A 16,508-nucleotide genomic window follows, 5' to 3' on the forward strand; every position below is an offset into this window, starting at 1 on the left:
ATACCGTATCTCTGACATCTTGAAAGTTTAGATACCGTATCTCTAACATCATGAAAGTGTAGATACCGTATCTCTAACATCATGAAAGTGTAGATACCGTATCTCTAACATCTTGAAAGTGTAGATACCGTATCTCTAACATCTTGAAAGTGTAGATACCGTATCTCTAACATCATGAAAGTGTAGATACCGTATCTCTAACATCTTGAAAGTGTAGATACCGTATCTCTAACATCTTGAAAGTGTAGATACGTGTAGATACCGTATCTCTAACATCTTGAAAGTGTGCCTCGGTAGGAGTATCATTTGAAGTTTTATTTTTCGCCATGGTGACAACAACTAAGCAGCGGCACAATATAACGGAAACGCCATCTCCGGTCGCATTGTGTTAAGGCGGGAAACCCTGTAACGTGTGTGTGTGTTACCTTCTTCCTCTCCAACCTTTCAGCCTCCTCTTTCTGAAAATGTTTCTCTCTCTCCTTCCTCAGTCTGTCTGCATCCTCCCTCTGATGACATTCCTCCTCCTCTCTCTGAGAACACACAGAGAGAGAGACAGAGAGAGACAGAGAGAGACAGAGAAATATGGGAGTATGAGTAAAGACAGCACCACGACCCCTCCACAGTCAGCAGCACGACGACCCCTCCACAGTCGTCAGCACGACCCCTCCACAGTCGTCAGCACGACCCCTCCACAGTCGTCAGCACGACCCCTCCACAGTCGTCAGCACGACCCCTCCACAGTCGTCAGCACGACCCCTCCACAGTCGTCAGCACGACCCCTCCACAGTCGTCAGCACGACCCCTCCACAGTCGTCAGCACGACCCCTCCAGTCGTCAGCACGACCCCTCCACAGTCGTCAGCACGACCCCTCCACAGTCAGCACGACCCCTCCACAGTCAGCACGACCCCTCCACAGTCAGCACGACCCCTCCACAGTCAGAACGACCCCTCAACAGTCAGCACGACCCCTCCACAGTCAGCACGACCCCTCCACAGTCAGCACGACCCCTCCACAGTCAGCACGACCCCTCCACAGTCAGCACGACCCCTCCACAGTCAGCACGACCCCTCCACAGTCAGTACGACCCCTCCACAGTCAGTACGACCCCTCCACAGTCAGTACGACCCCTCTACAGTCAGTACGACCCCTCTACAGTCCGACTTGAGAGAGAGAGAGTGAGAGTGTGTTCATCTGTCTGACCTGTTTCTGCAGTCTCTCTGCCTCCTCTCTCTCCTGCTGGGCTCTCTCCTCCTCCTCCGCCCTCCTTCTTTCCTCCTCTCTCCTCTGTCTCTCCTCAGCCTTACCACACCTGGACACACACAGATTAAGTACACACAGTACACAGACAGTACACACACACACACACACACACACACAGAACACACACACAGTTGTACCTCTCTGCCTCCTCCTGTATACCTCTCCTCTCCTCCCCTCTCTCCCTCTGCTCCCGGGCTTGTCTGCGTTTCTCTGCCAGGACTCGTGTAGCCTCCTCTGGGTCTGTGGTGCCTGCAGTAGGCTTATGGGCTTGGGAACTGCCCACACTCTCTACACACACACACACACACACACACACGTCATGTGGCTGTACAATGCAGTGATGTGGAATATCCAGAACAGCTGCTGATAACAGAACAGCTGCTGGTCGTCCACCAGCAGCAGTAACAGACCAGCTGCTGATCGTCCACCAGCAGCAGTAACAGAACAGAACGCTAGCTGCCGATAGGGTGTGTAGCCTCCACTCACCGCTGACGGCTGACAGTGTGTCTTTCGTGTCTGTGCTGGCTTTGGGTTGGCCCAGGCTCTGGGGGGCGGGGCTGGGAGGGGGTCATAGCCCCCTGGTCTCTCTCAGGTCCTCCTGCCTGTAGTCCAATCAGAGACAGACTCTCTGGCACTGTCCTACTGGGCCTGAGGTTCCCCAAGTCCTCTCCAATGGGAGACCGTAGCTGCTTGGGGGTGGAGGGGCGAGGGGACAGCTTCTGGGGGGGGTCTGGATGGAGGAAGGGACAGTTTCTGGGGGGGTCTGGAGGGAGAAAGGGGATAGAGTGTTTGGCTATTCTGAAATGGCACCCTATTCCCTATATAGTGCACTACTTTAATTTAACCTTTATTTCACTAGGCAAGTCAGTTAAGAATAAATTCTTATTTACAATGACAGCCTACCGGGAAACAGTGGGTTAACTGCCTTGTTCAGGGGGCAGAACGACAGATATTTACCTTGTCAGCTCAGGGATTCGATCTAGCAACCTTTCGGTTACTGGCCCAACGTTCTAACCACTAGGCTGCCTGCCGGCCCAACCAGAGCCTTAGGTTCTGACCAACTAACATTGCTCTAACAGACAAGGTAGTTCAGGAGACAGTCCATAGAATGACGTACAATTTCTATACTATGACTGTGCAAACTCTCAGATCTCTTATGAGCTGCTATTCTACAAACCTGCCAGGTGAGGGCGCTGTCACACTACTCTGCTGTTTCCCTGGTGACCGGAACCTCTTGGCAGTAGGCGTGGTCAGAGGCGGCGTGGTCAGAGGAGGTGTGGTCAGAGGAGGTGTGGTCAGAGGCAGGGAGAGGTTGCTCCAAGACTTCCTGACAAAGTCCTTATGCTTATCCTTACACACACGCACGCAGAGACACACACACACACACACACAAGTTATGCCGTCAGACAGAATCAGAGTCAGATACAGCAGATAGATGAAACGATCTTCAATTAATGTGGGACTGCCTCCTCTTCCTCTGACACCACATGACTGAAGGTGGTCCAAACTGACAGACGGTAACGTATTGATGCTAACGCTAACATGGGACAGTGTGGGGGTCCAAACTGACTGACGGTAACGTATTGATGCTAACGCTATGATGCTAACATGGGACAGTGTGGGGGTCCAAATTGACTGACGGTAGCGTATTGATGCTAAAGCTAACATGGGACAGTGTGGAGGTCCAAACTGACTGACGGTAGCGTATTGATGCTAATGCTATGATGCTAACATGGGACAGTGTGGGGGTCCAAACTGACTGACGGTAGCGTATTGATGCTAACATGGGACAGTGTGTGGGCCAAACTGACTGACGGTAGCGTATTGATGCTAACATGGGACAGTGTGTGGGCCAAACTGACTGACGGTAGCGTATTGATGCTAACATGGGACAGTGTGGGGGTCTAAACTGACTGACGGTAGCGTATTGATGCTAACATGGGACAGTGTGGGGGTCCAAACTGACTGAGGGTAGCGTATTGATGCTAACATGGGACAGAGTGTGGGGGTCTAAACTGACTGACGGTAGCGTATTGAATTTATCATGGGACAGTGTGTGGGTCCAAAATGACTGACGGTAGCGTATTGAAGCTAACATGGGACAGTGTGTGGGTCCAAACTGACTGACGGTAGCGTATTGAAGCTAACATGGGACAGTGTGTGGGTCCAAACTGACTGACGGTAGCGTATTGAAGCTAACATGGGACAGTGTGTGGGTCCAAACTGACTGACGGTAGCGTATTGAAGCTAACATGGGACAGTGTGTGGGTCCAAACTGACTGACGGTAGCGTATTGATGCTAACGCTAACATGGGACAGTGTGTGGGTCCAAACTGACTGATGGTAGCGTATTGAAGCTAACATGGGACAGTGTGTGGGTCCAAACTGACTGACGGTAGCGTATTGATGCTAACATGGGACAGTGTGTGGGTCCAAACTGACTGACGGTAGCGTATTGAAGCTAACATGGGACAGTGTGTGGGTCCAAACTGACTGACGGTAGCGTATTGAAGCTAACATGGGACAGTGTGTGGGTCCAAACTGACTGACGGTAGCGTATTGATGCTAACGCTAACATGGGACAGTGTGTGGGTCCAAACTGACTGACGGTAGCGTATTGATGCTAACATGGGACAGTGTGTGGGTCCAAACTGACTGACGGTAGCGTATTGATGCTAACGCTAACATGGGACAGTGTGTGGGTCTAAACTGACTGACGGTAGCGTATTGATGCTAACATGGGACAGTGTGTGGGTCCAAACTGACTGACGGTAGCGTATTGATGCTAACACTATGATGCTAACATGGGACAGTGTGGGGGTCCAAACTCACTGACGGTAGCATATTGGAACTGGAACTTTAAAAGCTGCAATATGTCACTATTTGGGCGACCTGACCAAATTCACATAGAACTACGAGTTATAGATCTGTCATTCTCGATGAAAGCAAGTCTAAGAAGATCTGTTCTATGTACGTTATTTCTATGCTTCCCATTCTTAAGATTTGTTTTTGCGTCTTTTACTTTTTGGTTTGGAACAATCAGCTTGGTTATGGAAAATAGATGTCTCAGCTGTTTAGATGGTTGGATGATTCTCTACATTATACTCGCTTGTTTTGTCACAGAAACTGAAATGAGGCAAACTATTAGAACGTTAGCAACCAGGAAACGCTGGAGTGATTTCTGCATAGTGCAGCTTTAATAATGTCATAATCCATCACAGACAAACAGACAGATGGGTGGAGAGCACACAGTCTGACTGATCTATTGTGTCTGACTGACCTGGTTTTCACCGATGCATGCATCAAGTCCTACCGGTGCAGGTTGATGATGTCATGTGTTACCGGTGCGGGTTGATGATGTCATGTGTTACTGGTGCTGGTTGATGATGTCATGTGTTACCGGTGCTGGTTGATGGTGTCATGTGCTACCCGGTGCGGGTTGATGATGTAATTTCCTACCCGGTGCGGGTTGATGATGATGTCATGTGCTACCGGTGCAGGTTGATGATGTCATGTGCTACCCGGTGCAGGTTGATGATGTCATGTGCTAGCCGGTGCAGGTTGATGATGTCATGTGCTAACCGGTGAAGGTTGATGATGTCATGCGTTACCGGTGCAAATTGATGATGTCATGCGTTACCGGTGCAAATTGATGATGTCATGTGTTACCGGTGCAGGTTGATGATGTCATCTTACCGGTGTGTTGCCGGTGGTCCTCCTGCGGTTGGTCATGTCCCTGGGGAGGCGTGGCTCTTGACTGCGGCAGACGGTCAGAGGCTGGGACTGGATGGACTTGAAGGACATAGATCCCATGGGGTGGCAGGACACTGAGCGAGGACATACAGGCATGCCTCCTGTCATACAGTTACCACCAATCAGGGGTTAGTCATGGACAGGATGGGTTAAAGGAGCGATGGATCGGGTGGAGCAGAGGGAGAGAGGGGGTGAGGCACGGAGCAGAGGGAGAGAGGTGGTGAGGCCGGAGCAGAGGGAGAGCGGCACGGAGCAGAGGGAGAGCGGCACGGAGCAGAGGGAGAGAGGTGGTGAGGCACGGAGCAGAGGGAGAGAGGTGGTGAGGCACGGAGCAGAGGGAGAGAGGGGGTGAGGCACGGAGCAGAGGGAGAGAGGGGGTGAGGCACGGAGCAGAGGGAGAGAGGGGCACGGAGCAGAGGGAGAGAGGCACGGAGCAGAGGGAGAGAGGCACGGAGCAGAGGGAGAGAGGTGGGAGCACGGAGCAGAGGGAGAGAGGTGGTGAGGCACGGAGCAGAGGGAGAGAGGTGGTGAGGCACGGAGCAGAGGGAGAGAGGTGGTGAGGCACGGAGCAGAGGGAGAGAGGTGGTGAGGCACGGAGCAGAGGGAGAGAGGTGGTGAGGCACGGAGCAGAGGGAGAGAGGTGGTGAGGCACGGAGCAGAGGGAGAGAGGTGGTGAGGCACGGAGCAGAGGGAGAGAGGTGGTGAGGCACGGAGCAGAGGGAGAGAGGTGGTGAGGCACGGAGCAGAGGGAGAGAGGGGGTGAGGCACGGAGCAGAGGGAGAGAGGGGGTGAGGCACGGAGCAGAGGGAGAGAGGGGGTGAGGCACGGAGCAGAGGGAGAGAGGGGGTGAGGCACGGAGCAGAGGGAGAGAGGGGGTGAGGCACGGAGCAGAGGGAGAGAGGGGGTGAGGCACGGAGCAGAGGGAGAGAGGGGGTGAGGCACGGAGCAGAGGGAGAGAGGGGGTGAGGCACGGAGCAGAGGGAGAGAGGGGTGAGGCACGGAGCAGAGGGAGAGAGGGGGTGAGGCACGGAGCAGAGGGAGAGAGGGGTGAGGCACGGAGCAGAGGGAGAGAGGGGGTGAGGCACGGAGCAGAGGGAGAGAGGGGTGAGGCACGGAGCAGAGGGAGAGAGGGGGTGAGGCACGAAGCAGAGGGAGAGAGGGTGAGCACGGAGCAGAGGGAGAGAGGGGGTGAGGCATGGAGCAGAGGGAGAGAGGCACGGAGCAGAGGGAGAGAGGTGGTGAGGCACGAAGCAGAGGGAGAGAGGCATGGAGCAGAGGGAGAGAGGTGGTGAGGCATGGAGCAGAGGGAGAGAGGTGGTGAGGCATGGAGCAGAGGGAGAGAGGTGGTGAGGCATGGAGCAGAGGGAGAGAGGTGGTGAGGCATGGAGCAGAGGGAGAGAGGTGGTGAGGCATGGAGCAGAGGGAGAGAGGTGGTGAGGCATGGAGCAGAGGGAGAGAGGTGGTGAGGCACGGAGCAGAGGGAGAGAGGTGGTGAGGCACGGAGCAGAGGGAGAGAGGGGGTGAGGCACGGAGCAGAGGGAGAGAGGGGGTGAGGCACGGAGCAGAGGGAGAGAGGTGGTGAGGCACGGAGCAGAGGGAGAGAGGGGGTGAGGCACGGAGCAGAGGGAGAGAGGTGGTGAGGCACGGAGCAGAGGGAGAGAGGGGGTGAGGCACGGATCAGAGGGAGAGAGAATAAGAGGAGAATTTGTTACCAGTGGTCAGGTCCTAAACCCATCCGTAGATCAGACAGGTTAGTGATATAATCAATCAGAGCTCACTGCACCCATCAGTTTGTGAGATATAGTTAGTGTTGGTGTGTGTTCAGGTGTGTTACCTGTGTCTCCAGACAGGCTCATGGCGCTACGGCTGCGTGCCAGGTAGGAGTGTGTGGGCTGTAGCAGACGATTGACCACGGTGTTCTCCCATGGGGTCAACGGCATACAACGCATGCCTGGAACGAACACAGACACAGATCGTTAGTTGAGATGCAACAGCAGTGTGCTGCTGACAAAGTGCGCAGTAAGGGAAGGATCGCCATAGTAACATGCAGTAAGGGAAGGATCGCCATAGTAACATGCAGTAAGGGGAGGATCGCCATAGTAATATGCAGTAAGGGGAGGATGGCCATAGTAACATGCAGTAAGGGGAGGATCGCCATAGTAACATGCAGTAAGGGGAGGATCGCCATAGTAACATGCAGTAAGGGATGGATCGCCATAGTAACATGCAGTAAGGGAAGGATCGCCATAGTAACATGCCGTAAGGGGAGGATGGCCATAGTAACATGCAGTAAGGAGAGGATCGCCATAGTAACATGCAGTAAGGGGAGGATCGCCATAGTAACATGCAGTAAGGGGAGCATCGCCATAGTAACATGCAGTAAGGGGAGGATCGCCATAGTAACATGCAGTAAGGGGAGCATCGCCATAGTAACATGCAGTAAGGGGAGGATCGCCATAGTAACATGCAGTAAGGGAGGGGTCGCCATAGTAACATGCAGTAAGGGGAGGATCGCCATAGTAACATGCAGTAAGGAGAGGATCGCCATAGTAACATGCAGTAAGGGGAGGATCACCATAGTAACATGCAGTAAGGAGAGGATCGCCATAGTAACATGCAGTAAGGAGAGGATCGCCATAGTAACATGCAGTAAGGGGAGGATCGCCATAGTAACATGCAGTAAGGGGAGGATCGCCATAGTAACATGCAGTAAGGGGAGGATCGCCATAGTAACATGCAGTAAGGGGAGGATCGCCATAGTAACATGCAGTAAGGGAGGGATCGCCATAGTAACATGCAGTAAGGGGAGGATCGCCATAGTAACATGCAGTAAGGGGAGGATCGCCATAGTAACATGCAGTAAGTGGAGGATCGCCATAGTAACATGCAGTAAGGGAGGGTCACCATAGTAACATGCAGTGGGGGGGGTCGCCATAGTAACATGCAGTAAGGGGAGGATCGCCATAGTAACATGCAGTGAGGGGAGGATCGCCATAGTAACATGCAGTGAGGGGAGGATCGCCATAGTAACATGCAGTGAGGGGAGGATCACCATAGTAACATGCAGTGAGGGGAGGGTCGCCATAGTAACATGCAGTAAGGGAAGGATCGCCATAGTAACATGCAGTAAGGGGAGGATCGCCATAGTAACATGCAGTAAGGGAAGGGTCGCCATAGTAACTGAGAAAACATGCAAAAGAACATGGTGAATTAAGTGAACCGTTCTGTGTTTTAACCAGTGCGACAGAGGGATCCGTGTCCTTATGGGTTTCATCTGAGATGCAGACATCATGGTGGACAGTCATGCATATGATCCACTTCCCAGAGTCCCTTTCATTCATTATCCAATTACTCAATACATGACTTATTGAAAGACAGAGCTGGTGTGTGAGTGTGAGAGATTTGGTGTGTGAACACGGTGAAGCACCCAAGCCATGCTGAAGCTCTTGGTGGCGCGTCCGGGGACCGTGGGGATCTTAGCGGCGCGTCCGGGGACCGGGGGGGGATCTTAGCGGCGCGTCCGGGGACCGGGGGGGGACCATCTTAGCGGCGCGTCCGGGGACCGGGGGAGGACCATCTTAGCGGCGCGTCCGGGGACCGGGGGGACCATCTTAGCGCCCGCGTCCGGGGACCGGGGGGACCATCTTAGCGGCGCGTCGGGGGGATCTTAGCGGCGCGTCCGGGGACCGGGGGGATCTTAGCGGCGCGTCCGGGGACCGGGGGGATCTTAGCGGCGCGTCCGGGGACCGGGGGGATCTTAGCGGCGCGTCCGGGGACCCGGGGATCTTAGCGGCGCGTCCGGGGACCGGGGGGATCTTAGCGGCGCGTCCGGGGACCGGGGGATCTTAGCGGCGCGTCCGGGGACCGGGGGGATCTTAGCGGCGCGTCCGGGGACCGGGGGGATCTTAGCGGCGCGTCCGGGGACCGGGGGGATCTTAGCGGCGCGTCCGGGGACCGGGGGCCATCTTAGCGGCGCGTCCGGGACCGGGGGATCTTAGCGGCGCGTCCGGGGACCGGGGGATCTTAGCGGCGCGTCCGGGGACCGGGGGGGATCTTAGCGGCGCGTCCGGGGACCGGGGGGGACCATCTTAGCGGCGCGTCCGGGGCCCGGGGGGACCATCTTAGCGCCGCGTCCGGGGACCGGGGGACATCTTAGCGCCGCGTCCGGGGACCGGGGGACCATCTTAGCGGCGCGTCCGGGACCGGGGATCTTAGCGGCGCGTCCGGGGACCGGGGGATCTTAGCGGCGCGTCCGGGGACCGGGGGGGATCTTAGCGGCGCGTCCGGGGACCGGGGGGGCATCTTAGCGGCGCGTCCGGGGACCGGGGGGGGATCTTAGCGGCGCGTCCGGGGACCGGGGGGGGATCTTAGCGGCGCGTCCGGGGACCGGGAGGATCAGTGGACAGAGGGATAAAAGTGTGACATGCAGGATTCAGAACAAGCTTCCCAAACAAAACACCTCTGGACAGATGCACACAGGCTGGAAACTATCCAGTCAACTGCATAGGCCTGCTTCCCCTGATGATCCAGGCCCTGTCTCAACAGCATAGGCCTGCTTCCCCTGATGATCCAGGCCCTGTCTCAACTGCATAGGCCTGCTTCCCCTGATGATCCAGGCCCTGTCTCAACAGCATAGGCCTGCTTCCCCTGATGATCCAGGCCCTGTCTCAAACAGCTACCTATTCCCTTCATAGTACACTACTTCTGACCACGGGCCATAGGGAACAGACTGCCATTTGAGACTCAGCCCCAGTCTACTAGGCAGGTATCCAGACATGGCTAAAGTATACTGATGTTGTTTTCCTCACTAACTGCACTAAACAGACCTCTATTCTAGACTACAGGAACCACGATATAAATAAGACTGTCTGTACATGGCCACTCTTCAAACAGATGATCCTCAATAGAGAAAACCTGATCCCATTAACTCAACACCTAGAACGACATTACCCTCTGTCTCCTAGACCACCTAGAACTACATTACCGTCTGTCTCCTAGAACTACATTACCGTCTGTCTCCTAGAACTACATTACCATCTATTTCCTATTACTACTTTACCTTCTGTCTCCTAGAACTACATTACCGTCTGTCTCCTAGACCACCTAGACCTACATTACCATCTATTTCCTATTACTACATTACCGTCTGTCTCCTAGACCACCTAGAACTACATTACCATCCATTTCCTATTACTACTTTACCTTCTGTCTACTAGAACTACATGACCGTCTGTCTCCTAGAACTACATGACCGTCTGTCTCCTAGAACTACATGACCGTCTGTCTCCTAGAACTACATGACCGTTTGCCTCCTAGACCACCTATAACTACATTAGCATCTGTCTCCTAGACTACCTTGTGTGATAATGATAATATAAACACAGTAGAAAAGGAGATTTAAAAAAACGTTTCAAGAACATTTAATGTGGTCTGTATTACAAACCTTTAATAATAATGACTGAGAACTAATGTGTTTGTAGAATGTTATAGATCAGTGTTGAGATAACTGATTTTAATGTGGGATGTTTTTCATTCTTGAAAAACTACATTACCGTCTGTCTCCTAGACCACCTAGACCTACATTACCATCTATTTCCTATTACTACATTACCGTCTGTCTCCTAGACCACCTAGAACTACATTACCATCCATTTCCTATTACTACTTTACCTTCTGTCTCCTAGAACTACATGACCGTCTGTCTCCTAGAACTACATGACCGTCTGTCTCCTAGAACTACATGACCGTCTGTCTCCTAGAACTACATGACCGTCTGTCTCCTAGAACTACATGACCGTCTGTCTCCTAGAACTACATGACCGTCTGTCTCCTAGAACTACATGACCGTTTGCCTCCTAGACCACCTATAACTACATTAGCATCTGTCTCCTAGACTACCTTGTGTGATAATGATAATATAAACACAGTAGAAAAGGAGATTTAAAAAAACGTTTCAAGAACATTTAATGTGGTCTGTATTACAAACCTTTAATAATAATGACTGAGAACTAATGTGTTTGTAGAATGTTATAGATCAGTGTTGAGATAACTGATTTTAATGTGGGATGTTTTTCATTCTTGAAAAATGTCCATCCTGAGGTAATGTAAATAAAGTGCTATTGTAATTTGAAGAGATCAGTTTCCAGCCTGTGATCTGATAGGTGGGAGTGTGGGTGATTACAGAGTAAAAATTCCCTATTTTCCCAGAACCACCTTGGGATTTGTAGTGGGCGGTCTTTCCCCCTGGTAGGCGGAGTTTGGACTGTGATTTGTTAAGTAAGGGCGAAGAGGAGGTCCTTTTCTGTAACACTGAGAGGAGCAATGACAATCACCACACTTAAAACACACCACACAGACGAAATTAGAATATCAAATATCATGCCACAACACGGCAGGAAGCCTACACGTAAACACCACACTGTGAACATGCTGCATTTACTCAGATTATGGCACATTTACACAACAATTTTTACCATGACATTAGCCAATGTAAACTTTACTCTACAAACCAAACAATGAGAACTTAGAGATGAAACAGACACTGTAGAGAGGTAACAGCAATAACATATTAATACCTTTTCCTGTACAATATCATCTATAATATAATATATAATAATAATATAAACACACCAAAAATATAAAACGCAACATGCAACAATTAAAAATATTATACTGAGTTATAATTCATATAAGGAAATCAGTTAATTAAATTAAATTCATTATGTCTTTATCTTTGGATTTCACATGACTGGGCAGGGGTTCAGCTATGGGGAACACTCCTCAGCCCCCCCCCCCACCACTTCCAAATTCCCTAAAATGACGTTGAAGGCGGCTTATGGTAGAGAAATGAACATTCAATTCTCTGGCAACAGCTCTGGTTGACATTCCTGCAGTCGGCATGCCAGTTACACGCTCCCTCAAAACTAGAGATATCTGTGGCATTGTGTTGTGTGACAAAACTGAACATTTTAAAAAGTGGCCTTTTATTGTCCCCAGCACAAGGTGCACCTGTGTAATGATCATGCTGTTTAAATCAGCTTCTTGAAATGTCACACCTGTCATGTGGATGGATTATATTGGCAAAGGAGAAATGCTTACTAACAGGATGTAAACATTTTTGGTGCATATGTACAATTTCTGGGATTTTTTTTTAGATCATGAAACTTGGGACCAACACTTTACATGTTGCGTTTATATTTTTGTTTAGTGTATATAAACGTGTGTGTGTGTGTGTGTGTGTGTGTGTGTGTGTTTACCTCTGTCTGGAGAATGTAAGAGTGTCGCAGAGGAGTAGGACAGTCTCTTGGTTATAACTGGATCAGCTGCATGTTTGGAAAGGTTCACGGTCGACACAGACCGCCTGTCAGCATCTACAGACACACAGATACACAGAACAGAACAGACATACATCAGATAACAGACTGAGACAGAGCTGAGAGAGAGAGGGGGGAGACCTGATAGAGAGCTGATAGAGGGGGGAGAGCTGATAGAGAGAGGGGGGAGAGCTGAGAGAGAGAGGAGGGAGAGCTGAGAGAGAGAGGGGGGAGAAAGTGAAAACAAAGGGAGCGCTAGAGAGCTCTCTCCAGCCAACACACTCTCTAAAGGTGCTACTGCTCTATTCTATAGTAAAACCAGGTCTGTTAGCATGCTGGAACTGACAGCATTATGCTGCTAGCATCTGGGGGCTAGCTCAGAGGAAAGGGAACCCGTACCTAGTGATGGTAGCTAGCATCTGGGGGCTAGCTCAGAGGAAAGGGAACCCGTACCTAGTGATGGTAGCTAGCATCTGGGGGCTAGCTCAGAGGAAAGGGATGGTAGCTAGCATCTGGGGGCTAGCTCAGAGGAAAGTGAACCCGTACCTAGTGATGGTAGCTAGCATTAGTCAGATATCCACCATAGTTAAGCAGTGTTGTAATGACTTGTGAATCAACTTGGTCATTGGTGATCCGGACTTGGACCGGGCTTCTCGTGACCCTCCACCCTCCAGTAGTGTACACCCTCCACCCTCCAGTAGTGTACACCCTCCACCCTCCAGTAGTGTACACCCTCCACCCTCCAGTAGTGTACACCCTACAACCTTCAGTAGTGTACACCCTACAGGAGTGTACACCCTACACCCTCCAGCTCCACCCTCCAGGAGTGTACACCCTCCACCCTCCAGGAGTGTACACCCTCCACGAGTGTACACCCTCCATCAGGGGACTTGGGAATCCATTCGGACTCAAGGTTCAGTGATTACTACAACACTGTTGTTTAGCGCTAATGCTAATGATGAGGAAACTAGCTAATGTTCTCTACCGCTAACAAATAGTGATACATACTCACATAACACACCAACATGCTAAGGCTAATTCATTATTATGTTGCTTACGCTAATCGAGAGGAACATTCACATTCAGTTCAACTAGCTACCAAGCTAATGCTAGTTGGCTAATGCTAGGTAGCAGGCTTGAGCTAGCTAAGAGTGATATATTCACATTGGTGGCTCAGGCCGTATCTGCGGTAGACACTGAATGCACCTTGGAGATGGTGCTCCAGCCCCGCTAGGTCGAGGGGATAGAGGAACGATGACTCGACAAAACCTGCAACAGGACAAAACAACCAGAGAGAGAGAGAGGTGGATTGAGAGAAGAGAGAGGTAGAGAGAGGGGGAAGTGGGAAGGAGGGCAGCGTGTGTGTGTGTACAGTGTGGGGAGAGAGAGAGAGAGAGCAGGGTATGAGTCAGCATAAACACCAGTCAAAAAGGCTGAACGTACAACACACTCAACTTAACACACACTCCAGGAACAGAAAGATAAAGACCAAAACCAAAGCAGAATCCAGGTTCTGGGACTTAAGGGAGTTTGAAAGTGAACAATGGAATTGAATGAATGTAGATATGCATTTCTCCCGGGCGCGGTGGGTGTTTAACCCCCGGGTGCAGTGGTTGTTTACCCCCGGGTGTGGTGGGTGTGTTCCCAGGCAGGGCTCCGCCCCAGGACCAGCGGTTGGGTTTGTGTTTGGCTCTCTGACTTCTCTCCACCGTCCGACGCATCACCGCCTCATGACGGGCCTACACAACAACAACAACAACAACCATCGCAGTTAACCAAACAGAACATGTCAACAACGTCAACAGGAAGTCTGTGTGTCACGTTCAGATTGAGTCCCTCTTTGTGAATGAGTTCTCATTACTACTATCTACATTCAGGTATTCCAGCGATGGATGGATGGATGGGTGGGGGTGTGTGTGTGTGTGTGTGTGTGTGTGTGTGGGGACCAACATAAAACAGCCAGATAGGTAGAAGCTGCCACAACACAGGTGAACAGTGAACCTCCAACAGAGATGAAGGTGGGACTGGGTTTACGGTAGACTGGTAGAGATCTCTCTCTCTCTATTAGAATAGCCTCTGGCCACTCCCACCAGCATTCTACACCGTCATAGCATTTTTACACCTAAAGCAGGTGTGTACGTGTACAGTGTTCGTCCGTGCACGTGTGTGTATACGTGTAAACAGTGTGTGTTCGTCCGTGCGTACAGTGGGTGTACCCACGACTCCAACACCATCATTAAGTTTGTTGACGAAACAACAGCGGTAGGCCTGATCACCGACAACGATTAGGGAGGAGGTCAGAGGCCTGGCCGTGTGGTGCCAGGACAACAACCTCTCCCTCAACGTGATCAAGACAAAGGAGATGATTGTGGAATACAGGAAAAAGAGGACTGAACACGCCCCCATTCTCATCGACTGGGCTGTAGTGGAGCAGGTTGAGAGCTTCAAGTTCCTTGGTGTCCACATCACCAACAAACTAACATGGTACAAACACACCAAGACAGTCGTGAAGAGGGCACGACAAAACCTATTCCCCCTCAGGAGACTGAAAAGATATGGCATGGGTCCTCAGATCCTCAAAAGGTTTTACAGCTGCACCATCAAGAGCATACACACCCCGTTTTTTGCCCAACCTAAATTACCGTTCAAAAGTTTGGGGTCACTTAGAAATGTCCTTGTTTTTGAAAGAAAAGCTCATTTTTTATCCATTAAAATAGCATCAAATGTATCAGAAATACAGTGTAGATATTGTTAATGTTATAAATGACTATTGTAGCTGGAAACGGCTGATTTTTTATGGAATATCTACATAGGTGTACAGAGGCCCATTATCAGCAACCATCACTCCTGTGTTCCAATGGCACATTGTGTTAGCTAATCCAAGTTTATCATTTTAAAAGGCTAATTGATCATTAGAAAACCCTTTTACTATTATGTTATCACAGCTTAAAACGTTTGTCCTGATTAAAGAAGCAATAAAACTGGCCTTTAGACTAGTTGAGTATCTGGAGCATCAGCATTTGTGGATTCGATTACAGGCTCAAATGGCCAGGAACAAAGACCTTTCTTCTGAAACTCGTCAGTCTATTCTTGTTCAGAAATTAAGGCTATTCCATGTGAGAAATTGCCAAGAAACTGAAGATCTTGTATAATGCTGTGTACTATTCCCCTCACAGAACAGCGCAAACTGGCTCTAACCAGAATAGAAAGAGGAGTGGGAGGCCCCGAAGCAAAACTGAGCAAGAGGACAAGTACAGTAGAGTGTCTAGTTTGAGAAATAGACGCCTCACAAGTCCTCAACTAACAGCTTCATTAAATATTACCCACAAAACAGCAGTCTCAACGTCAACAGTGAAGAGGCGACTCCGGGATGCTGGCCTTCTAGGCAGAGTTCCTCTGTCCAGTGTCTGAGTTCTTTTGCCCATCTTAATCTTTTCTTTTTATTGGCCAGTCTGAGATATGGATTTTTCTTTGCAACTATAGAAGGCCAGCATCCCGGAGTCGCCTCTTCACTGTTGAGAATACACAGTGTATTCAGTGTATTCAGTGTGTGTACAGTGTGTAGTGTGCATTCAGTGTGCATAGTGTGTGTACAGTGTGTGTACAGTGTGTGTGTAGTGTATAGTGTGTGTAGTGTGTAGTGTTTCACCTTCTCCTCCTCCAGGTTCTGTCTTCTCTTCTCCTCCACAGCGGATCGTCTCCTGTCCTCCTTCATCCTCTGTTCCTCCATCTTCCTCCTCCTCTCCTCCAGGTGTTTGTCATAGTGGTGTCTGGCCCTCTCCTCTCTCTCCTGCCACGCAGCCTCCCTGGCAGCTGACACAGTAAGGTTTGGTATTGGGGGTCAGGAAGTAGACTACAGTCTGATGACTTCAGGACAGGAAATAACCTCAGTGTTTTTTATATTTCATCTGAACACACTGTCCTCCTCCCTCCCTAGCCCCTCCTCCCTCCCTCCCTAGCCCCTCCTCCCTCCCCCAGCTCCTCCTCGCTATCCCCTCCCGTGCCCCTCCCTCCCCAGCCCCTTCTCCCTCCCCCCTTCTCCCGCCCTCCCTCCCCCCGCCTCCCTCCCTCCCTAGCCCCTCCCTCCCTAGCCCCGCCTCCCTCGCAGTCCTAACAGACTGTCCCACAGTCACACACAGACAAACAGACAGTCACACAAACAGACAGTCACACACACACA

The 16,508-nt window shown here is 51.1% G+C and overlaps 1 protein-coding gene across 8 annotated transcripts in view; it reads right to left on the reverse strand.

Moving 5' to 3' along the window:
• Positions 1-426: 426 nt before the first annotated feature.
• LOC106592749 (ensconsin) overlaps positions 427-16,508 on the reverse strand; it is a 44,941-nt gene continuing 28,859 nt past the window's right edge. For 2 of the 8 annotated variants that reach the window (XM_045695496.1, XM_045695493.1), the window contains exons 4-15: positions 15,978-16,141; positions 13,950-14,067; positions 13,493-13,597; positions 12,272-12,385; positions 11,229-11,324; positions 6,850-6,966; positions 4,959-5,116; positions 2,440-2,612; positions 1,749-2,025; positions 1,400-1,550; positions 1,203-1,311; positions 427-530 (exon numbers count right to left, since the gene is read on the reverse strand). In XM_045695496.1, the coding sequence (XP_045551452.1) occupies positions 1,902-2,025; positions 2,440-2,612; positions 4,959-5,116; positions 6,850-6,966; positions 11,229-11,324; positions 12,272-12,385; positions 13,493-13,597; positions 13,950-14,067; positions 15,978-16,141 (1,169 nt within the window). In that variant the 3' untranslated portion in view covers positions 427-530; positions 1,203-1,311; positions 1,400-1,550; positions 1,749-1,901. The remainder of the gene's footprint in view (positions 531-1,202; positions 1,312-1,399; positions 1,551-1,748; positions 2,026-2,439; positions 2,613-4,958; positions 5,117-6,849; positions 6,967-11,228; positions 11,325-12,271; positions 12,386-13,492; positions 13,598-13,949; positions 14,068-15,977; positions 16,142-16,508) is intronic. The other 6 variants (XM_045695494.1, XM_045695498.1, XM_045695495.1 and 3 more) reach the window with 6 other exon arrangements.

The sequence above is a fragment of the Salmo salar genome, chromosome ssa15 (assembly GCF_905237065.1).
Source record: "Salmo salar chromosome ssa15, Ssal_v3.1, whole genome shotgun sequence".
Taxonomy (NCBI): Eukaryota; Metazoa; Chordata; class Actinopteri; order Salmoniformes; family Salmonidae; genus Salmo; species Salmo salar.